Source organism: Canis lupus, chromosome 18, assembly GCF_003254725.2.
Source record: "Canis lupus dingo isolate Sandy chromosome 18, ASM325472v2, whole genome shotgun sequence".
Lineage (NCBI taxonomy): Eukaryota > Metazoa > Chordata > Mammalia > Carnivora > Canidae > Canis > Canis lupus.
Window position 1 is genome coordinate 18,370,272 of NC_064260.1, and position 24,481 is coordinate 18,394,752.

Consider the following 24,481-nt stretch of genomic DNA (forward strand, 5'->3'; position numbering starts at 1 on the left):
AAATGGTGAATCAATAACTCTCCTGTAATTATATATTTGAAATCCCATCTACACCCTGTTATGCTTCGTAAGTGGATTTCAGATTTGCATGGGAAACAGATTGTGCTTTGCCGCTGCATTTACCCAGTGGATTTGCTAATAATTTAGGAAGTTTAGCAAATATGATGCAGTGTAACTTGTAATATTTATTTGCTCTCTCAGCTGTGATTTTAATCCCCTAAATAACAAGCTCAGACAACAAATTATTGATATGCTTTGTGTTGTTTATCAATATTTACTTAAATTTATTTTAGAAAAAAAATCCAGATGGGGGCTATTTAACATAATTGAGCATTAAACTGTTTGATTTGGTACTCACTGTTTTTGAATATACACAATAAACACACAGAAGTTATTGATGCAAACCTATTTGTTCTTGTCTACAATAGGAGATTAAAAAGGGCAGGGTTTTTTTTCATCCAGGAAAAAGTGAGTTAGTTGAAATACAATTTGTTTTGCTTCTTTTACTTGAAAGCACATTTTAAACCAGGCAAATGGATACCATATGGCCTAGCTGTCACTTAACTTGACATTTAAGGACAATACACTGTTTGCATCCTATTTGCAGTTACTGCGCAGTGCTTGTGTGGTCCTGTATCTCCCTTCTTCATGATAAATTCTTCCTTTCTTCAGCTTCAGAAAAGTACGAAGCAGAGTTATGTTAATGAAAATATATTTTATACATTAGTCACTTGAGCTCTGTAAAATGTGTTTGGCAAGAACATTTTTGAGAATATTTCAGAAATCTCTGTGGGCTTATTATGACAGATGAATGAAGATCAGAAGGTAGTGGTATGATTTACATTTGACAACAAAAGGTTGGAGGTTGTCCTGGAGGTGTGGGGCTCTATCCTGAGCCTGGAACAGTAGTAGTAAGCAGTACTTGAAGCCCAAGATCCTGCTTCCACATTGCCACACCTGGTCTTTCTTCTCACCATTAAGAACACAGTCTGATTTTTTGTTGTTGTTGTTCATTCTTGTATCCCTAGTCTCTGGAATAGTGCTGGAATATAAGAAGCCCCCCATATATATTTGCTGAATGCATGAAATCTAGCAGACTCATTCCACTATTATTCTTTGATTATTCTTCTGTTATAACTAATTCTGTATTTTTAAAGCCATTTCAGTCCTTATTCCTCTTTTCTAGGTGAAAATCACCTGATATCTTCTGATCTTGATTCATCTGTCATAATAACCATATAGGAATTTCTAAAATACCCAGTATTTTAGATATTACATAGATACTTCTATCTATGTCTTTAAGTAATCTGCATACTGGGGCTATACTGTCAGAAATTTATTTGAGTGAATTTGAATCACCTTTGGAATGGAGACATCAAGGATATCTCCAAGTTAGAGTCCTGCCCTTCAGTTTGACCAGGTGGGGAGTGTGACATGCTGTTCCTCTCTTCCTTTGTTTAGGAGGTGATGCACGTAGAAGGAGTAGTGGTGGGAGGAAAAGATTCTTCAGGGAGATTTTCTTTTTATTTTGAAATAAAATGGAATGCTATTTACTTGAGGTCTACTTTGAATGGAGCCTCTTGAGTGTTTATGACTAAGGCCATTTAAGTGGGATTTAAAAAACGCGGCTTACTTACTATCTCAGTTTTTGTTTTCCTAGGGAACTTCAAATTACACCTTTCTGTTCCAGGGTTGAGCTGCAGTCAGAACGCTCAATTAAAATCATCGTAAACTGGAAGAATGTGCGAATGTTAGTTTAGGAACTTAGTAATTATAAGAATTCATTTAGTTGGCTCTCTACACAGAGCCTTAAATCACAATTGAAAACTAAAGGAAAAAGAAAGAGTTCCAATTCTGGATGCCTCTTTGGTCCATCAGGATAGAACCCCCTCACATTCACCGAAGGGCCATTGGACAATTTTGAGAATTCCTGCTCTAAAGAAGAAAGATATCCAAACTCGTATCCAACAATCTTTTCCTGTGCTCTGGCTCAGCAGATAAAGAGGAAGTAACACTTCTTACTTAAGTGTATTTCTCCTTAAGGATAAATGTTTTATTGGCCTAATGATTCAGATTCATAAAATAAATCTATTAGCAATATTGTATTAGGGACTACTGATATCCCAAATGAAACCTGCCTAATAAGAAATTGAGAATTGTTCCATAAAAATTCCTTAAGCAGCTTATTTTATATAAAGTGTCTATCTCTTAGAATTTTAACTTTTATCTTTCTACTATTCTATTCCCCTGGCTCTCCCTCAGTTCACACACACACACACACACACACACACACACACACACACATCAGTGTGTATATGAATATAAAGCATACTACATAGTGTATGTATATTTGTATATAGATATATACTTTAATAAATTATTGATACCACAGTCATTCTCTCCTTCACCTTCCCTCCTGCTTTCATTGCCATCCTGGATGCACATTCTTTCCTTTCCAGCCTAGCTTTCAAAGCGCATCACTTAAACTCCTCTTTCATAAATATGCTTTTACCCCATGCTCTTTCCACCTCACTCAGGTGGCAAAATTCACAACCACAGATCAACCTAAATGTCTAGTCTTTAGATCTACCCCTGGTGACCTATCCCTAACACCAGTGAAAAATCACAGTTGCACAGATCAAGAGCACTATAAACTTTTGGTATCTAACATTAACTTGGTTCTCAAAACTGCCCTGAAAACTCTGCCATGGATTGGGTTTCTTTGAAGCACCCATGACAGGAATTCTTGCACAGGGATTTATTGAGAGAGTGCTCACAGGAAAATGAGAGTAAGAAAAGCAGGATGGGGCAGGAGGGGAAAAAAGCAAAGTTTTAATTCTAAGTGGAAAGTGGCTTTTGCAGGTTCCATGGAAGCTCTGGGGCAGGCCAGTCAGTCATAGATGTGGGCTGCTGTGCCCCAGTCAGGGGGTGTGGGGGGGCCTAGGGGAGCCAAGGCTTACTCTTCTAGGTGAAGCCATTCTCAGTGCCCAGAGGGGGAGGGTGGAAGCCACTGGCCGCCAATATGCAGAAGCACCAGCCCAGAAAGGACCTGGATGAGCCCTACATCTCTTCATTTTCTTTAGTAAGCTTTCTTGATTATTCTTCATACAAGTACTCCAAGCCTCTTTTTTCTCCTACCTCTGACCTCATCATTTCCCTCATCATTCTCAGCCCAGGACCTTGCCTCTGTTTTCTCAGAAAATACAGAAACCTAATTTGGAGTCCTACTGTGGCTTCAAGACCAGAATGTCCTGACTTTGCTTATGTCTCTAGCTTCTACCTTATTCACATTCATTCACTGTTTAAGCCCTGGTGAACCTCTTGAAATCACACATCAGACCACCCGCCCTCCTCTACTCAGAATTTTGATTTTTAAATTATCAAGAATTATGTTTATATGCTGTTTATTCACTATAATTCACATAAAGGCAACATTTATCATTGATGAAATCATGGGTTTTCCACTCTGAGTTCTTCCTTTGGTTTGGATTCATCTTTTGCTTGGTTGAATTGTGAAATCCAGTAAGATTTTTAAAGAAGGAACATACCTCCTTGCTAGAAAATGTCTATTGGTTGGCTTAGATTTTTCACACATACTTGCAAAATACTTTAGACCGACCGTGAAATTCTTGGATTGAACTCACTTTACCTCAAAATTTAGTAGACATTATCTAATCTAAGTTCTGATACTGGGTGTTGCTATCAAAAAGTATAAGGTCCACCTTGCATCTATTCTTCATACATAATTTGATGTTCTAAAAAAACTTAGATGTATATATGATTGTATATTTTTGAAAATTACAGTAATTTACCAGGATTTATCTTGACATTAATTATTTTACATCAGTTTTTCTAAAGATCCCATATTTTCTGAGATCCAGATCCACTTATAAACTCAAACTTGATAATTTCGGAAAAGTTTTCTACTATTTTATTCATTAATGCATTTTCCTCTTTAGAAATAGGTTATGTAAATGTGAGGTTTATCTGTCTCTCTCATATGTATCATCTGTATAGTCTTTCTAAATATTTCTTCTGTTTTCTTGATTTTTAAAAATCATGTTTATGATCTTTTTTTCTTTTTTCTTGGTCTTTTGATTTTTCTTTGAACTCTAATATGTATTTTTAAAGATTTTTTTTAATCATGTTTTTGTCCCAACTAAAAGCAAAGTTCAGAATGCAAATAATCTCTACCCATTTTTAAAGGACAGTATAAGAATCAGAACTGAAGTAAAGATAAGCAAAAATAGAGAGATGCATTTAAAACTAAACATTTCAGCTATCATATGTAATAAGTATGGAATAAGAGTTTGAGTTAGTAGTAGGTTTTTTTTTTTTTTAAAGAAAGGAACACTGCTACATATAGCACCTCATTTGGATGTGTCTGAAGTCTTAGAAGCTTGACTACTTTGCCTTCTCCTACAAATGGACCTTGAGAGCTTGTTTGGTGGTTCTAGCAGGGGAGCCCACTTGTATACACTTGGCCCAAAGGATGGTTCTCTTCTATCCAGGAGATAGAACTTTGGAGAGACGCATATGGAGCAGTGAGGGAGGAACAGGACACCTGCCTAGCCAGCCACATCAGCCTAATCGACCCTGGTGATTAATAGGGTAACAGATGTTGCAGACAGATCGCCCTCACATTCAGTAGTGGGTTGAAAAATATCATGCGTAGGTGGTTCAGTGGTTGAGTGTCTGTCTTTGGCTCAGGTCGTGATCCCAGGTCCTGGGATGGAGTACTGTATCAGGTTCCCTGTAGGGAGCCTGCTTCTCCCTCTGCCTATGTCTCTGTCTCTCTCTCTGTGTCTCTCATGAATAAATAAATAAAATCTTTAATAAAAAAGAAGAATTTTATTTTCCTATAAGAATTAAATCAAAAAAATAAAAAATCATGTTTTTCTCAATTTTCAAAACTGAAAATTTCTATATCTATTTCAGATAATGATACTTTTTTCTTTGTGTGTGTGTGTGTGTGTGTATGGTGATTTTTTTTAAAGTTTATTTACGTATAATCTCTATATCCAACATGGGGCTTGAACTCATGATCCCAAGATCAAGAGTCGCATGCTCTACCAATTGAGCCAGCCAGGCACCCTGATTTATGGTGATTTTTAAGGGACTTTTGGGGAGAAGAGTGGAGTAAAAATATTTTTACTCAAGCATACTTAAGCAGATGCTTTTGACACTGAATTTTTTAAATGTTTAAAATTTTCTATGAGGGAATTGACTAATTTCATTTGGGATAAATATGATGTGGGATTCTCAAAAGGAATCAACAAATCCTAGATGAACATATAAAAATGAGAATTTGAACTGAACACAGAAGTCTGAGCTGACTAAGAGTTTCACTAGTTCCTCAAGAAAAGGAACAGGACCCACACACCAGCAATTTATTGATGTAAATAATTATGAGTTATCTCAAAGCAAAATAGATACCTCATCAGTTCATCTTTTTGTTGTTTTCATAAAGTACCAAGGAAAGAAGGCTTCCAGATTTTGTTACCAATTAAGACCTGTGCCAGATGGGTCCTGCAGTAAAGTTCTGATGCTTAAAGTGGGCAACCAAAGCAGCACTCTTTATGAAATGTCACTTTAGCAAGCCTCATTATATACTCACACATGAACTAGAAATGCTCAGTTTTTAGTTTTCCCAGAGTTCACACTTGAAATATAGCTTCAGCAATTTCATCTTATTTTAGGTGTCCCAATTATGCTCATAAGTATGAAACAACCAGGCTGCAACTATAAACTTATCAGCAGAAGAGTTACAAAACCTATCTAAGTTGTGACTATTCTACCTAACTTCAGGTCAAACCAATTAACTGTGACCCTTTTACAGGAAGCATGGTTGGCAGGCTCTCAGAAGAATTTTGTCATTTTGATTTTCCTGTGTGGATGACAGTTCATCAGTTACAACAGATTTGTCATCAGAAGGATCTGGAAAGAGAGAGCCATTATCTACATACTTAAACATAGGACGGTATTTGGTGTTAATAACACTGATACATGTTAGAGAAGGAATGCAGCTAAAAAAATCTGATTTACTAATAGGCATCTGGAAAATGAGCCATTCTGAGGAAAAATGTACCAACTCTTGGGCCGCCTGAGTGGCTCAATCAGTTGAGCATCTGACTCTTGATTTTGGCTCAGGTCATGATCTCAGGGTTGTGAGACTGAGCCCTACCTCAGGGCTCTGCACTAGGGGAGGAACCTACTTAGATTCTCTGTCTCTCTCTGCCTCTACTGTCACTCTCTAAAAAAATAAAAAAAAATTTAAAAAAAGGATGTAACAAGTCTAAACTTAATAAAACAGTCTAAATTCCATGGCTAACACTCTTATCATGCAGGCCCACATTCAAATAGGTCATGAGAGAGTCTGATGTAGCTTTCCAAAACAACGTGACATTTCAAAAACTTCTCTGTCTTAGCATAAATCTGGTCCTTGAAATGAGATACTATGCTATGTTAGCCCCATGCTGCATATTTTAAACAATAATTTAAATGTGTGTATGTGTATGTATATAATTTTGTATATGTTTATCTGTGCATAATAAAATACAAATGTGCACACTTCCCTTTGCTTATTAACAAATTGCTAACCACATAAATGCTAAGATTAAACATATGAGAAGTTAGGACAAGATAACTAAAGACAACCTTTATCAAAGAGTCAGTGCTTTAAGAAATAGCACACAGTTTCTTGTATAATAAAATCTTTTACCATGTCATTTAACAGTGTGAGTGGTTCAGTAGGCAAATATATAGTGGACCCTTGAACAACACGAGTTTGAACTATACATGGATCTTTTCTGATAAATATAGGATGATACTATAAATATATTTTCTCTTCCTTATGATTTTCTTGATAACATTTTCTTTTCTCTAGCTTACTTTATTGTGAGAATACAGCATATAATAATTTACAACAAATATGCTAATTGACTATGTTATTGGCGAGGTTTCTGGTCACAGCATACTCTTAGTAGTTAAGTTTCTGGGGAGTTAAAGTTATACATGGATTTTTGACTGTGTGGGGTAGGGCGTGGGTCAGCATCTGTAATCCTGTGTTGTTCAAGGGTCAGCTGTTATAGGTTAAACTGATACAATCTTAAAACTGTCCTTTGACTCTGTGAGAACGGAAGATATTAGACACAAATTCTCTTTTAACCCTTTTCACAATTCTGTGATTTCATTCTCTACCCTGGCACTTCTTCCCACTACCTTTGCACTATCATTGGCAAGCTGCTTCATGGCTAATGGTGATGCTGACAAGAAACTATGGAGACATATGCAGGGAGTTAGGAAAGAGACTGCATGTTTGAACTTGAAAGAGCAGTTCCCAAACTGTGATCATTAATACACCACTGCCAGGATTTTTGGCTCTGTGTGCCATCAGTGCTTTTACTTACTTAAGATTTTCCTTGAATTGATGCACAATGAAGCTTATAAAATATAAACTAGAAACATTGCAGCACTGCATATAAAGAAAAACAGCACACCCCAATGTAAACAGAAAACAACAATAAATATAAATAGAATGGAGATCAATCAATTTCATTCAATTTTGAAAAGATCCCACTGTCTTCAGAAAGTTCTGAGTGGCACCTCACTGTATTAGTTACTTTTCGCTTGTGCCTTGGGAAAGTTCCAAGTGTTAAATATTGATTTAATAAGTATCTATTTTTTGTGACCTTTGTGCTCTTCATATCCAAATATACATCCTTCAGAAATCTTTCAGGGAGCTTTTTCGCCTAAGTAATTTATATTCCTAACAGTACATTTAAATGAAGGGATCCATTTGCTAAAAACAGCCATTTGTATGTATTTAAAAGATGATATAGGCATATTATCACCAAGCTAAAATTTTCAAACTTGAAATCTGGCATAACCAGATAATCAGAAGAGAATTAAAAGTAACTTTTTCACTTGTGATTTTATTTAATCTAAAACCACATTTGCTTCACACTTAAAATCTATCTTTCATACTAATACTGAATCAGAGGATTATGTTTATAGTAGTTGCCACAAAATGAATTTCATACCTTTCTTGAATAATTATGAACATATCTAATTCATTTGGAAATGTATTCTTTATAGAAGTTAGCAGAGATTTTTCTTTTGTAAGAATGTGACATTATTCCCTAATTTCAACTTTTTCATGACTTTTTTCATAATATCACACTATCTTATCATTTGCTTCTTCAGTGTTACCAGATTGTACTAGTATGAGGACTGCATTTTCATGAATAATACAAAATACTGATGCATAATATTCGTATGATTTAAACAATACTAAAGTCATTTTGGTAATTCAATTTTGGGAATTCATTAAAATGCAAAACATTTTAGGAAATACTATTTTATTTATAACCTTTACGTACCCTCAGGGCAGAATAAGGGGGAAAGGAATGTCTAGTTAGAAATTTCAAAGATGGAATGTTAATCATATCTTGAAGTTGCCCCATTTAGAGATAATTTAACCAACTCAAATAAATGTTCTCTAATTTTCCTTTCATTAATGAGATGACTAAGTTGGATACAGCATGCAAAAAGCACATGCTTTATTGTGATGAAAGTGTTTTTCAGACAGGATGCTGAGGCCTCTATGACTCTAAAAAGAAAAGTTCTTAGAGAGATTGTATCTGTGTGATTAAAACAGGTCTTTATTAACTTAAAGGTGACAGGAACATTTCTCATTTTCTCCACTTCCTTTTTTTTTCTTGCACTTTTGATCACTTTTGCTGGCACAGATGGCAAGTAGAGTTGAAAGGGGAGTAATTTCCATGAGGTGGCAAAGTGATTAGTGATGCAGCTGGGACTAGAACTAAGGTCATCTACTGTGTTTTCTGCCCTGAGTGGTCATTCATCCATCCATCCACTCATTCATTCATTCATTCATTCATTCATCCATTCACCACCTGGTCTGGCATAGGCAACAGTGAGATGAGTAGGGGCCAGGAGCTTCATGCTCTGATTGTTGTACTTTGATTAATAGTAATAGGATTTTCACATAGTGACAGAGTATGACAAGTAAGCAAAAGACAGAGAGTAATTATTTCGGTGGTGAGTAGTAGTAGCAAAGTGTTGACACCAAGGTCATTTATACAAGAATCTACATGCACTGGTCATAGTCTTCAGAAATCTAAGGAGTTTACTGGCCTAAAGAACATACATTTCTAATATTGCATCAGAATGAAGGGTTCCTTTTAATGTTTAGAATGCAAAGGAAAAATAAAAAGAGAATCGTTTTAGAGCTGACTCAAACAAGTGTATTAAAGTGTATTAAAGGAATGCAGTGTCAATTTCCAAAGGAGTTAGCAGTTTCCAAACGTGGACCTTGGACATGGAACTTCTTAATCCCAAAGAGTCATGTGAGGATGACAGAGGTAATATGTGGAGTGTTAGGATAGCAGCTCCTATCCTGACTCTATGGATTCTAATCTTCAGTAAAATGGGGATGAAAATCGTATCTGGCCTTATAGGCTTGTTGTGAGGATTACATGAATTTCTGTGGAAAAAGTTCAGAACAATCTGGCATAGAATATGTGCTGTGTGAGTGGAGTACTTTTGGTGATGCTGATGGTAAAGTTTCTTTCCTGAATCAGGGCTTCTGATACACGAATGCACATTGTGAATCATCAAGAGGGGGATGTGTTGCAGAATTTCCCCACATTATTTGGCCTTTTGCTGGAGAGCACTGTTATTAGACCAATGAATATATCCTTAGGATATGTGGTTGGAAAATCTGGGAGTTTAAAAATATTTTGGGAGTGCCTGCCTAGCTTAGGTGGTAGAACATGCAACTCTTGATCTCGGGATCATGAGTTTGAGCACCATTTTGAACACAGAGATTACTTCAAAAAATATTTAAAATATATTTTGCATAATTAATGCAGAGTTACATCTATCACAGGATCTTAAGAGTTTTGCTTCATTTCTAAGGTTCTAGATCTGGTCTAATATTTAGGGTTACTGATGTAACAGTATCTGTGTAACCTGTTGATGTTGTTGAGGACGATCATGAAAACCAATATTGTTTAGTATCAGTCTGTGCCAAGCACTGTGCTGATTGCAGAATAATGCACAGGGTCTTTTTTACTCCTTAACAGCAGCTCTATGAGAAGCAACGGAGACTTAGACGGATAATGCTCAACACAACACAAGCCCGTTGCTCACAAACTAAGTTGAAGAATCATAATGTAAATCCAGTTCTATGATTCCAATGCCCACATCTGAAACCAGGAAGTGGCACTGTCTCTCTGATTTTGAGGATAATAGCCCTGACTTGTATAGTAAGAGTCGCACACATTTTAGAGTTTTGAACACTGTAGAACACAGTATGAATATAGATATCATTAGTAGTATTAAAATTATGCTTATAATTTTTTTGTTTATCTCTGGGATTAAAGCAGTACAGTACCTGTGTACTAATTTTGAATATTCCTTAAAATAAGTAGAAACTATGAAACCCACAGTGTCAAACTACAAAAATGCATTTTTTTGGGGGGGGGGAACTACCAAATCAGTAGTGTCTGATTAATTTTGATAAGGGAGATCTAATCTTTCATTGAAGACTTAAGCTGTATGCAGAACAAGGAAAGCAACCATCCCTTTAAGAAACATGGAGAAAAATTTAGTTAAACACATCATGTGTCAGAGTACTAGGTACCAGAAAAACAGTATAAAGTGCCTAGTAATTTGAAAGTGATTTATTAATCAATACTAAAATTACTGAAGATTTACCCTCAAATAATATAAAACCAATGTGAACATTCAAACAAAAAGTTTGTTGCTGTTTATTAGCATATTTTTAAATTTTTGAAAATAAGGTCATTTCAATCCACTGCATATCAATATCTGACTGGGTTTCTTTCAAAAAATCATTTGTTTTTAATATGAAAACTAAATAAATAATTTTGAAAATTATTATTTGTTCTTATAAAATAAAAATGTCATGCTTACTGTAAGCTGGCTTATAACCTCTTTCCTCTGTTCTTGATATTCTCTAAGGTGTTACTTTAGGTTTGAATGGGTAACCTTACAATGTCACAGTTCTCCTGACCTGCCACATCTAGACCTAAATTTGCGAGATCTTCTTTGCATAATGAACACATGTAAACCTGTTCTTACAAGCCCAGCAGATAAGCTCTCAGGTACTGGAGTGCCAGGAGCAATGCAAATACACAGATGGAGAAGCTGAAAGACTGCACTAATGCCTTACAATATTACTAATGATCCATTATTTTTAATGGAGGACTCTTTCTTCAGCAATAAAAGGAGAAAAAGCTTTTGAAGCCAATCTGTACAAAGAAATCACTGTTTGCCTGGGCTCTTGGCTTCAGATATATACCTGAAGCCAAGAACCACAAAAGCTCTGTATCTGTTCATTTCTTTCTTGCAATAATGCCCTTGGCTTGTTACTCTTCCTCCTGTTCTTTTCAGACACTGTCTTGGTCCTCTTCTCTTTTGCTCTGTATGTGTCCCTGGTGAGCTAGTCAACTGACCCAAATACTACTTCTCTTCAAGCGTCGCTCACATGCTTCCCAGCCAAGATCTCTCTCCTGACCTCTGGATCTGCATTGGGTATCCAATGCAGCGATTAACACTTATCATGTGTCAGGCAATATGCTAAGCCCCTTATAGACACTGTCCTACATTATCTGCCAAAAAAAAAATCTTTGGGGACTAGTAAAATTATCCCCATTTTGTATTTGAGAATAGGGAGGCTTTTTTTTTTTTTTTAAATCTGGAAATTCACAAAAATGCAATCCTTTTTTGCTTCTTCTACTCTTCTTTTTCACCAATTTTTGACTGGCAACATACTGCATCCTGGATGAACATGTCCAAGCTGTTAATGTACCATGTACCTCCAAGTGACCTGTTCACCACATCCCATATGTGCCCTGACCAATGGGGCATAATGTGACTATTATTTCACATCAACAGGCAACTGGCACAATTAACATATCTCAAGGTATTTGTTTTCATTTGTTCTTAGCATGTGAATAAAGCTCTCCCTACATATTCACTTTAGGATCCACAGAATCTGCATACATATATATATGTATATACATACATACATATATATATTCTATTTGAATAATTTCTTAAGCAAGTCACCTCCTTTCTCCACAAGTGAAACTAATTTAAAAAACCTGACCTCAGTGCTACTATACACCTATTACAATGGTCAAAATCAGAATAATGACAACATCTACTGCTGGTAAGGATGTGGAGTAGCAGCAACTCATTCATGGCTGCTAGAGCTGCAAAATTGTACAGACACTTCGGAAAACAGTGACATACAAAGCTAAACATAGTGCTATTATTCAATCCAGCAATCATTCTCCTAAGTATTTATCCAAATGAGTTGAAAACTTATGTCTACACAAAAACCTGCACACGAGTGTTTATAGCAGCTGCATTTGTAATTGCCAAAAACTAGAATTGAACATTATTCAAAAATAAAAAGAAATAAATTATCAAGCCACAAAAAGACATAAAGAAACTGTAAATGCATACCAATAAATGAAAGAAGCCAGCCTGGAAAGGCTACATAATGTATGACTCCCAGCTATAATGACATTCTAGAAAAGGCAAAACTATAGAGACAGTGAAGAGATCAGTGGTTGCTAGGGAGAAGGGAGCAAGGTGTTTTTTAGAGCAGTGAAATAAATCTGTATGATACTGTAATGGTGGATACATGACATTATGCATTTATCAAAACCCACAGAACTATACAACATAAAGAGTCAGCCCTAATGTAAACCAGGGATTTTGTTAATAATAATGTAACAATATCAGTTCATCAATTGTAACAAATGTACCACACTAATGCAAGATGTTATTAAAAGCAGAAATTGGGTGGATTGGCGGGGGCAGTGAGGTGGGTACATAGAACTCTCTGCACATTCTGATTATTTTTCCACAAACTTGAAACTCTTCCCCAAATCAAAGTCTATTAATTAAACAGATAACTTTTTTAAACTCTTCAGAGCTTTTTTATACCGATCTGTATAAATACTGATTTCTTACTAGTTTCACGCTGAATAGCTAGGAAATATTCTTTCATTTTATCCCATTAGTTATGATTCCCTGCTCTGTGTACCTTACTTCTAACACTGATGCAACATGACAATGGGAATAGCAAAAGAACATTTCACTCCAGACTATAAAGTTTCTTTAGATCAATTTTTTCAACTAGTTTTAAATCTGCCTATAATTTAATCCCTGTTTCTCTATCTCACACAAAGGTATCCTACACGATTATGTCACTGCCTTAATGAAAATCAAAAGGTATTATGCTGAGCACAGTGTCTGGCATATAGCTGTTAACTTAATAAAAGTCATATTATTAATATTCTCTTACCATAATCTAGTGGTCCCACCAAAAAATAATTGTTAGTTTGATATTCCTTATTTTTAGTGACGTCATTCTGACTCTTAAGCATCCCCATATTCTTTGCTAAGTGTTTAAAAATAATCTATTTAAAATTTTCTTCTTGTTTTTTTTTTATCCCTTTAAAATTTGATAATAAGTCTACAGACTTGCCATCTATAAAACCTGCCCATTTTGTTCTCTTAGGAAATAGCAATATACTCATGTTTTCCTCTATTTTAATTACTTCTAGCATATGGGTCTGGAAGTTTGAACTCCTTTAAAGAGACCCACTGGATATATTAGTAAAGTTATCAGGCCATCTTTGCAAACCTGAGACTGACAAGCTCACTTGGACAACTTGAGTTTCAATTCCTTCTACATGATATACTTTTTCCTATATTTCCCCTTGGAAGACAATTCTTAAAGTGAAAGATGCAGTAATCCAAGGATCATAGATTTTTGCTTTCCATTTAACCCCTTACCAGAGTGGTGCTGGGTCTCCTCCTATACACAATATAAAGAGATACTTTGTTATTGTTTCTGATGATATGACATTTGTTGTCAGCTCAGCTTATACCCAACTTGGAGCTTTTTACAAGTTTGTGCTGCTTTATTAATCCTGGGACATATTGCACTTTTCATCTCTTTCAAAGATTGTTTTTCAGTTTTATTGGGGTACAACTGACAATTAAAAATTATATATATTTAAGGTTTATAATTTGATGATTTTGTATATACAAAATATACATAAATATCCACTAGAATGAAGCTAATTAACATATTCCTCACCCCACATAGTTATCATTTTTTTCTTTCATCTTTTTTTTTTATGATGTTAACACTTAAAATCTATCCTCTTAGCAAATTTCAACTATACAATGCAATATTCTTAACTAGTACATGTGAGCTCCAGAACTTCTTTATCTTGGATAACTGAAACTTGTACCCCTCACCAGCATCTCCCCATTTGCCCTCTGGTCACTGCCATTCTATTCCCTATCCCCCTTAAATAACCTTTTAAAATGGCAACTCTAATTCTGTTTACAAAGCCTTCAATCTACAATAAACTGGAGAGAGTGGTATTTTCCAGGGCCTATCACAATCAGCATTCATTTGTTTATTTACACGCAATTCCTAAGCATATAGTCTGAGCCAAGCACAATGCCTGGTATTGCTATTTTCAGGGATTTCACTGTATAATCAACATTCAGCAAACATTTACTGAACATCTATTATATGCTAGCACAAAAAAGACTTGTGGAAAGGAATACAAAAGAAAGGTATACAAACTATAGAGGTCTCAGAGCATATGATGGGGTTAGGGATGTAAACAAGCCAAAGAAATCTTCCAGAAAGATGATATATTCAGACTGGATTTTAAAGATGAGAAGTTCACAGATACAAAGAAATGGACAGGGCGTCTGGCAGAGGGGATGATGCAGACAAATGCTTAAAACATTAAGATGGGCTATTTGCTTTCTGAATGACCTTTTTGCAGTGCTCTGAAAAAGGGAGATGGTTTACCATGTCCTACAGCAGATATCAACCAATATGAGCATGAACACATTTGCAAGAGATACAAATTTAGAAATAATCTACAAGTTAATGCAAAAGTTTTCTTGGAGATTACATTTCTAGAATTATAAGCTTATTGTCTTTCTGAGAAGCTCCCAGAACTCCCTATGAACAGCAGTGGGCATCATCTCTTTCGTCTCATTTTACTGTATCTGCGGAATTCAGATGTAGTGAATTCCTTTCAACCTAGTAGCCCTACCCCTCTATAGGTTTAAACAATTAGTCAGTTCCTAAAAGCAACTGGCAATTGGTTGGCTCTCACGGTATCTAACACAATCTTCCCTCCCAAACTGTCTTAGATCCTCTAAACTTACTCACTTGCATGGTGCGCAGAGAATGCCTTAGGAATCAAACTTTCTAGTTTCCAGAATCAGATTAAAAAGTCAGGGACACCTGGGTGGCTCAGTGGTTGAGCATCTGCCTTTGGCTCAGGTCATGATCCTGGGGTCCTGGGATCGAGTCCCACATAGGCTTCCCTGCAAGGAGCCTGCCCCTCCCTCTGCCTGTGTCTCTGCCTCTCTGTGTCTCTCATGAAAAAAGAAAACAAATAAATTTTTTTTTAAAAGTCAGATTCTCCTAGGTTAAAATACAGATTCTGCTATTTAGTAGCTGATTGAACTTTGAGCAAGATATTTCACCTCTTAAGTCTCTTTCATTATCTGCAAAATTACAATCATAATGTATACTTTTTGGGTTGCGAGGATTATGTGATATATATGCGTTGAAAATATTTAGCAGCCTTCTGGACTATGAGATACCTTTAAAACATGATAGTACATGTTCTTTTAATAAGAATAATAATAAAAATGGGAGAGAGAGAAAAAAAAGACCAACACTGTACAGACTCTGCAGAGGTATCAGATATTATGCTCGATGTTTTATATTCCATCTCATTTAATCCCCCCAACAACCCTAAGGGAAAAAATAATCGCTTTCTTAAAGTAAACTAAAAATGTGGTTCACAACAATGTATTAAGAGCTGGTATTCAAATCCTCTTCTGTATCTCTAAAGCCTAAATATTCTTTTCAATACATCATACTTTGAAAAATAATGATTTGCACAAGTATATCTATTAATCCCCAAAGCCGTGAATAGTATAGCCAAATAATTTCAAATACTTTCATATTCAGCAATGTTAAATTTATAGTTTACATACAGTTTTAAAAGAACAAAATTGATGTACCCCAAACCATAAGATACCTAGGAATAAACCTAATCAAAGAGGTTAAGGAAGTATACTCCAAAAACTACAGAACACTTATGAAAGAAATCGAGGAAGACATAAAGAGATAGAAAAATATTCCATGCTCATGGATTGGAAGAATAAATATTGTGAAAATGTCAATGCTACACAGGGCAATTTACACATTCAGTGCAATCTCTATCAAAATACCATGGACTTTCTTCACAGAGTTGGAACAAATAATCTTAAGATCTGTATGGAACCAGACAAGACCTCAAATAGCCAGAGGAATGTTGAAAAAGAAAACCAGAGCCGGGGGCATCACAATGCCAGATTTCAAGTTGTACTACAAAGCTGTGTTCATCAAGACAATGTGGTACTGGCACAAAAACAGACACATAGATCAATGGAACAGAATAGAGAACCCAGAAATAGGCCCTCAACTCTATGGTCAACTAATATTCAACAAAGCAGGAAAGACTGTCCATTGGAAAAAAGACAATCTCTTCAACAAATGGTTTTGTGAAAATTGGACAGCCACGTGCAGAAGAATGAAACTAGACCATTCTCTTACACCAGACACAAGGATAAACTCAGAATGGATGACAGATCTAAATCAAAAATCCACCAAAATACTAAAGGAGAATACAGGCAACAACTTTTTTTACTTGGCCACAGCAACTTCTTGCAAGACAAGGGAAACAAAAGCAAAAATAAACTATTGGGACTTCCTCAAGATAAAAGGCTTCTTTCTGCACAGCAAAGGAAACGACCAACAAAACTAAAGGACAACCGACAGAATAGAAGAAGATATTCGCAAATGACATCAGATAAAGGGCTGGTATCCAAGATCTATAAAGAACTTATTAAACTCAACACCCAAGAAACAAACAACCCAGTGATGAAATGGGCAGAAGACACTAGCAGACATTTCTCTAAAGAAGACATAGACATGGCCCACAAGCACATGAGAAAATGCTCCACATCACTTGCCATCAGGGAAATACAAATCAAAACCACAATGAGATACCACCTCACACCAGTGAGAATGGGGAAAATTAACAAGACAGGAAACCACAAATGTTGGAGAGGATGTGGAGAAAGGGGAACCCTCTGCACTGCTGGTGGGAATGTGAACTGGTGTAGTGACTCTGGAAAACTGTGGAGGTTCCTCAAAGAGTTAAAAATAGACCTGCCCTACGACCCAGCGATTGCACTGCTGGGGATTTACCCCAAAGATACAGATGCAGTGAAACGCCGGGACACCTGCACCCCAATGTTTATAGCAGCAATGGCCACAATAGCCAAACTGTGGGAGGAGCCTCAGTGTCCATTGAAAGAGATGGATAAAGAAGCTGTGGTATATATATATATATATATATATATATATATATATATATATATATACACACACACACAATGGGATATTACTCAGCCATCAGAAAGGATGAATACTTACCATTTGTTTTGACGTGGATGGAACTGGAGGGTATTACGCTGAGTGAAGTAAGTCAGTTGGAGAAGGACAATCATTATATAGGTCATGGGAGAACAAGCACCCGGACCCTCCTCCACAGTCCTCAATGCTGCTGAAGCTGGGCCCAGGGCGGTTAAACTAAATAACATGTTTTAATGACAAAATGTCTCATTTGAAGGAGTTGGCTCCATATACATTAAAATGACTATAATATAAAAATAGAACAGAAGGAAACCAATTAATGTCCATTTGGTAAAATGCTTAAAGGCTACCGGAGATGATAGCTGTCATGCTCGGCAAAACCCAACCCCATCTTTATTTCTTCCAAGCACCTCTCTCCCTCTCCTCCCCCGCCCCCGCCCCACGCGTGCACGTGCACACAGAAGCACAGGCGCTCACACTAACATTTAAGAAAAACTGGCACAGCATGAGAGAGAAACTACATGTTTTAAACTTGTGGCATCGTGTTGAGTCCCTGAATGATTATAAGGCTCCGTGTTGGAAAAAGCCAGATTCAACAGCCAGTCTTTTACACAGAGGAGCACAAAGAGCCTCTAAGGGTACTCCATGGAGGAACTTCCACTGCCACCTTGACCACAATCTTCCCATCAGCCTTTGGTGACAGACACCAGAACAAAGACGGCTGGGCCACCACGGTCCACACCGTGTCCCCACAGCTGCGTTTACGGTGCTGACGATACCTGGGACAGGCTGATTTCACAACATTCTGATAGGAATTTTTTAAATTAGTGTTCCATTTCATGGAGGAGGAAATCGAGAGATTATCAAGATTGCTCAAGGCCATTCAGTTGATAAGTGGCAAAGCCAAACCTGATCTTGGGTCTTTCTGATGCTCTTGGACTCAGTAAACTTATTACCAGCCTGAGTGCTGATGAAAATCTCTTTAGTAAATACTCTGACCCATCACTGTACTGAGCATTCTGGACATCCCAGAGGGATGCCAAAGAAGGCAGAGCGTGGCCGCAGGAAGCTTATAGTCCAGTGGGGAAGGCAAGGCTGACGTCTTTGACATGGGTGGAGGAGAAACCTAGAAAATGCCTCACTGATGAGACTGCTAAGAAGTCTGGCCCCACAGACAGAGGGCATTAGGGGCTTCCTGGGAAGGCCTGGCGTCCAGCTGGGTCCTGCCTACAGGCGGAGCAAGATTTGTAAGAAGACAAGATGCAGCATCAGTGCTAATCTGCCAGGTTTTACAAACAGGAACGAGTGGCCACCGAATACTGAGGAATCGGAGGAAACGAACAAGGTAAGAGCTGGCCAGCAGACCACTCCACGTACGATCCTAAGATGTTTGATTGAAGCCTCATTCTCAACGCTGAAGCACCTGCCTGGAGAACTGTGGGCGGTGACAGCTCTCCTCCCCTACAGTGGAGGTACAGGCGTTAACTCACAGGGATTCACACAATGACTAACCCAAATGTCATTAATACTCGGGAGAAAGATACGTACTAATATGGAGGAGAAACGAGTTAAATGACAACTACTGGAAGGGTCGGTCCAAGAGAGGAGGAAAGGGGACAAACTCTGATCTTGAGGGCTGGGGACAGGGTTGGGGAGACGAATGTGCAAAAGGGATTCACCAAGCAGGAAATCCAAATGGCCAGCGGAAGTAGGAAAAGATGCGTCCACACCCGTCATTATCAAAGAAACGTGTGCAGTAACATGGAAGCACTCGTTCTCTCAGATCAGGTCAGCGGGGACCTGTAAGAGTCACAGTGCCTTGCTCTTTAGTAGAGGATTCACTTCATAAAACTCTTGGCTGGAGCTCGAATGAGTGAACAGCCGGGGCTGGCAGAGGGTCAGAGAAACGGGTCCCCTCAAGCACTGTGAGTGGGAGCACAGAGCATTTCAACTTCCTAGAAGGCAACGTGTCATGTGTTTCAAAACAGGTAAGTGTATTATTGTATATATGCAATCTAATATACTTTTTAAAAGATTTTAAGAGACACAGAGAGAGAGGCAGAGACACAGGCAGAGGGAGAAGCAGGCTCCCTGTGGGGAGCCCGACGTGGGACTCGATCCCAGGACCCGGGGTCACGCCCTGAGCCCAAGGCAGGCGCCAAACTGCTTGGCCACCAGGGATCCCCTATGCAATCTAATATTATATAAATGTTAGAAATCATGACTTACTTCTGGAATGGAAAGACGTCCCAGCGTCACTGTGAACAAGGTATGTGCTCCTGTTCATGTAAAATCATATACGTGTGCGCACACGTACACACACACATATCTATGTACACAGAGATACCCGCCCAAGGTGCAACTGTTAGCCTTTTGGTGATTATCAATGGCCAGTGCGACTGAGTTTTTTTTTTCTTTTCTTCTTTAAAATGGGAATAACAGTATCTATTTCAATGGTTTGCTACGACAAGGTACCTTGCAGGTTTTGGGAACAGTGTCCACACACTGTAAGGGCTCATATAACGTTTGAATTTCCGCAACAGCTCACATTTGTACATATTTTCAAACTCAAACGACAGGACTATTCTTTAGAAGATGATTCAGGGCGCAGAGTCTCAAACACCAAAACGTCTAAAGCACAAATGAGTACAAATTTCCGTCACATACTGTCCACAAGCATGGGCTGGATACAGACTAGAAAGAGTCAGAATGGCCAGGCTTCATCCAGAATCGGTTTCTTCTGGAATAAGGAGCAGTCCGAGTGGAGATTTCTCAAGAGGAAAGGGGCAATGAATTGACCACTACTATCCTCCGCCACTGCATCCTCCAAGGCCGGGAGGCACAGCCCACCCTGTACTGATGGTGGTGAGGGCCACTGGGGTTGTTTTGGGAACCTGAGGGTCCTCTGCAGGAGGCTACCTTCCCAGACCATCTGACTTCCTTTTCCAGCCCTATCTTGCTTTCTGACCTTGAACAGCAGAGCCAGGGCTTCTCTCGCTTGCAGCAGGCGGCCAGCTCAGAGCAACGTGCCCTGACGGATGAGTGGGAGGTGGCGGACCTGGCTGAAGCCCAGGTGCTCACAGCATTCTCCCTACACAAGCCCTGTGAGGCAAGTCAGGGGCTGCAAAAGGAGCACTCTCAGAATGGGCAGAAGCAAGAGCACTCTGCCTCCCAGCTTGCCCGAAATTTCCTTCCTGCGAACACGGGGAGAGAGAACATCTGGAACTGGTTTTGAGGCTCTCCAGCTGCAGAGCCACTAGAGTGAAGTTCGGGTTTCACTGGAAATTGCATTTCAGGGGCTTATAGACTGTCCTTTCTGATTCTCATCAGGGTGAAGTACAACCTAGAAGACAAGCCAGTTCACAGACCAAATCAGTTTTGCTTTGAAATGTTCTCCTTTCCCCATCCCCCTTTGAAAGCAGAATTAATGGTCCAGGTGGTGAGAATTCAAAAAATGAAAGAAAAGGGCACGGGGTCATCTCAGGTGCATTTCTATGCCTTCGCAAAAAGCAGACGCACCCCCTGGGTCAGAGTCGACGCCAAACCTTCAGAGCACCTTGTCCTCCTGGGAAACAAGAACCAACAAGACTGAGCCCATTTGAATTGTCGGACTGGGGCTTGCCTGTACAAGACTAGAAAAAAATGTGGATTCAGCATGTGTTAGAGCTTGTTGGGAGCCCAGGAGGCAGCAGGGAAAGATGCTAGATCCTTTCAGACAGAGAGGACAGTGGAATGAAGTCCTCTCGGATCTGGGCCAGCCCCCTCCACCATGTGCTTTCTGCAAGTGGCCTCCCCAGGCACTGGGACACAGGCTTGCAAGAAGCACAGGCCCATCAGCACTCGGTACCAGCCTCTCTGCCTGAGTCTCACTGCACCTCTGGGAAAAGCAGGTGCATCTGGTCGTCTCCCCAGAGCAGAAGTGACAGCATGTCTCCCTACTCTGCCAACGGCGAATACACAACCTCTATTCTAGCCTCTCCTGCCAGCTGACGGTTGGTTTCTCCCTCGGGACCTCGAGGTAGAGGCAGGTAGGGGGAGCAGGCATGTGGCTTTCCAAAGACCAAGCTCCTCGGGGTGGAGAGAAGCAGGCAGGCCTGGGACAACCCTGATGCAGACAAAGAAGGGTGAGTCACACATAAGACAAGAGGCGACTCTTCAGCTGCTTTTCATCGTTCCCCTTCCAGAGGGTCACTCAGAGTCAAAGGCTCACATTGGACTTCCTTCTGCATGGTACATGAAGCACTGAAACTTCCTAAAACGTTGTATTAAAATCTTTGCAAATAAAAATTTCTATAAATCCTAGTTAGTGGATCATCTGGCTACCTCATGGCATCTCCAATCATTGTTAAACTGAACAAAAACAATTTGAAAAAGCAGAATTTCCTCCTACAATTTAACTGCTTGCTACTCTCTCAGCATACTTCAAAAGGCCAGGTACAGCACAGCGCCTTGATGTCAAATGCATTCAAATAGGTGACAAAGAGAACCTCCAAACAGGTGCCCTTAAGAGACATTTAGTACCAAGGTCTGCTAAACTTTGGATTTAGCAATCGTTCTGTGGAGTCTACACCATAAGTTCCACCCAGGATTCTGAGGCACCTTGACCATAGGAAGCATAACTGAAGGGAATCCAATGACCTCCGTGCAGGCCAGCCGTTCAGGCGCTCCTACCCCTAAAAGCATTTTTTTCAGGCCCCATAGCACCAAAGTAAGCAGAAGCTAGCCTTGGCCATGAAAAGGAAGTTACAGCACATACTACTTGGACGGTCTCCTTCCAAGGCTTCCTGTACCGTGTAGCAGCTGCAGTTCCCGGGTGACCAGCTGGTGAGGACGGCTTCTGCTGGATGGCAGAGCATAGGCGGGGTGGAACCAGGATGTATCACTGCTGGTTTGTGAAACGGACAAATTCTGCATTGGAAGGCTGCAGGCTTATCACTGGTGGGGGTGGGGGGTACGGGAGGGAGGAGCTGGGACACTCCTAGGCACAAAGGTCAGTGAGGAGGTTCTCCAAACATGGATGCCAGCAGACGAGGGTCTCTCCTGGTCCTCTTGCACTGTCTCTAGGTTAAGTTGGTAGGGGGGAGTGAATGTGATAAGCATCCTTCACGTGATGAGATCCAAAGTTTACAGAAACTACCTCTGCGGCCCCCAAAACACACACATATCCCATTCCCCCAACAACCGCACTGGCATCCTTTCCCATATCTTCTGGGTCAGAGGCCTGCTCCCACACTCCATAGCCATATCCAAGAGTTGAAAGGAAGTGGGTCATGAGACCTGGTAAGAAGCCTCACATTCATTCATTCATTTATTCATTTATTCATTTTAAAAGATTTTATTTATTTATTGGGAGGGAGGGAGAAGCAGGCAGGGAGCCCGACGTGGGGCTCGATCCCAGGCCCCCAGGATCATGACCTGAGCTTAAGGCAGATGCCTAACCCACTGAGCCACCCCGGCTCCCCAAGAAGCCTCAGCTTTAAGTCAGGAAGTCTTTTGATGGGGAAGACCAAGAGATGATCCCGAAGCAGCACAGAAGTTAGGAATGTGTGCTCTGCACTCACACTGCCAGGCTTCAAAATCTGGTTCCCTCTCCCTATCTTTAGGATCTTAAACCAGTCACATAACCTTTCTGTGCTTCGTGTTTCTCACCTGTCAATAGGGCATATAAAGTGCCCATGTCACTGGGCTGCTGTGAAAATGAAACTGTACTGACAGTAACATATAAAAATAAAATGCAGGCAACCCGGGTGGCTCAGCAGTTTAGCGCCGCCTACTCTGCCATGCCTCTCAGGGCATGAGCCTGGAGACCCGGGATCGAGTCCTGCGTCGGGCTCCCTGCATGGAGCCTGCGTCTCCCTCTGCCTGTGTCTCTGCCTCTCTCTCTCTCTCTCTGTGTCTCTCATAAACAAATAAGTCTTTAAAAAAATAAATAAATAACACAGATACAAATAAAATGCTTAGAATAGTGTGTGCAGGCCTAAGCGTTGGGCACCCGGAGCTCCATCGCCGGGACACAGGTCTGCACCTGACACCTGGCCCCTCGCACACCAGCTCTCTGGAAAGGGCAGAAACGTAGGTCTTGCTGGACGGTGCGGACAGAAGACACGTCGGCCCCCAGTGTGGCCGAGGGATGGAGGGCACCAGGCACCCCTCAGCCCGCTGCTTTCCTCGGTCTCTGAGCACAGGCGGGGCTTCCGGCCTCGCTGCGCACAGCCCAGGCCGCGGTGTCCCCACCCGCTCCCTCCGTGGCGCCCGCGGCCGGGGCCCTCGGGCTCGGCCCTGGCGGCGTCGCTGCGGGGCGGGAAGGCAGAGCGGCCCGAGCGCGCCCGCCCCGCGGAGGGGACACGGCTGGCTTTCCTGCGCTGTCAGCCCCGCTTCCCTCGGCAACATTATACCGCAAACACGGGGCTCCGCTGAATCAAGCGCCGCGGTGTCCCGTTTCGGGGGGGGCTGCTCCCGAGGGAAGCGCTCTCCACAGCGCCTCTGGCCCGCCTCGTCCCCAGGCGCCGTGTGCACGGAGGACACGCGCGGCTCCGCCGTGGCCCGGGCCGGACGAGTGCCGAAGGGCGGGCGGGCGGGCGGGCGGCCCCTCGCGCGGCGTGAGAGGGTTAACCGGGACGGCCGGCCCAGCTCCTTATAAACGTTTGCCCTGTGGACATGTACTCGTTGGCGGCCGTACAAGACTCGAGCTGTGTTACACGCCTTAACGATATGGTTCAACTGTCGGTCAGGCCTGGGCCTGGCGCTGGGCCAGACCGCAATCAATGGGACACAGAACCTCCCCCTTTCAGATCATCACGAAGGCTCATATTATCTCCTTTTCGTCGTGCTGGTTAAATTTATGGAGCAGAACCCTGAAGCCGCATTCCTTGGCCTGGGCCGGCCCACGCGGCCCTCCTTCCCTTTGTTCGGTACTGTAAGCGAGCCGTGCTCTGGAGGACT

The 24,481-nt window shown here is 40.4% G+C and overlaps 1 protein-coding gene and 1 long non-coding RNA gene across 2 annotated transcripts in view; both read right to left on the reverse strand.

Annotated features, from left to right (window-relative positions):
• The window catches only part of MAGI2 (membrane associated guanylate kinase, WW and PDZ domain containing 2), a 1,104,679-nt gene that overhangs the window by 379,800 nt on the left and 700,398 nt on the right, over positions 1 to 24,481 (reverse strand). Inside the window, exons 14-15 of the mRNA XM_049096782.1 lie at positions 23,565 to 24,284; positions 18,182 to 18,318 (exon numbers count right to left, since the gene is read on the reverse strand). Coding sequence (XP_048952739.1) covers positions 18,182 to 18,318; positions 23,565 to 24,284 — 857 coding nt within the window. The remainder of the gene's footprint in view (positions 1 to 18,181; positions 18,319 to 23,564; positions 24,285 to 24,481) is intronic.
• LOC125752964 (uncharacterized) lies at positions 8,690 to 24,085 on the reverse strand. Its single transcript, XR_007403659.1, has 2 exons — positions 22,296 to 24,085; positions 8,690 to 20,882 (listed from the first exon to the last, which is right to left on the reverse strand). It is a non-coding gene; the product is annotated as an uncharacterized LOC125752964 (long non-coding RNA).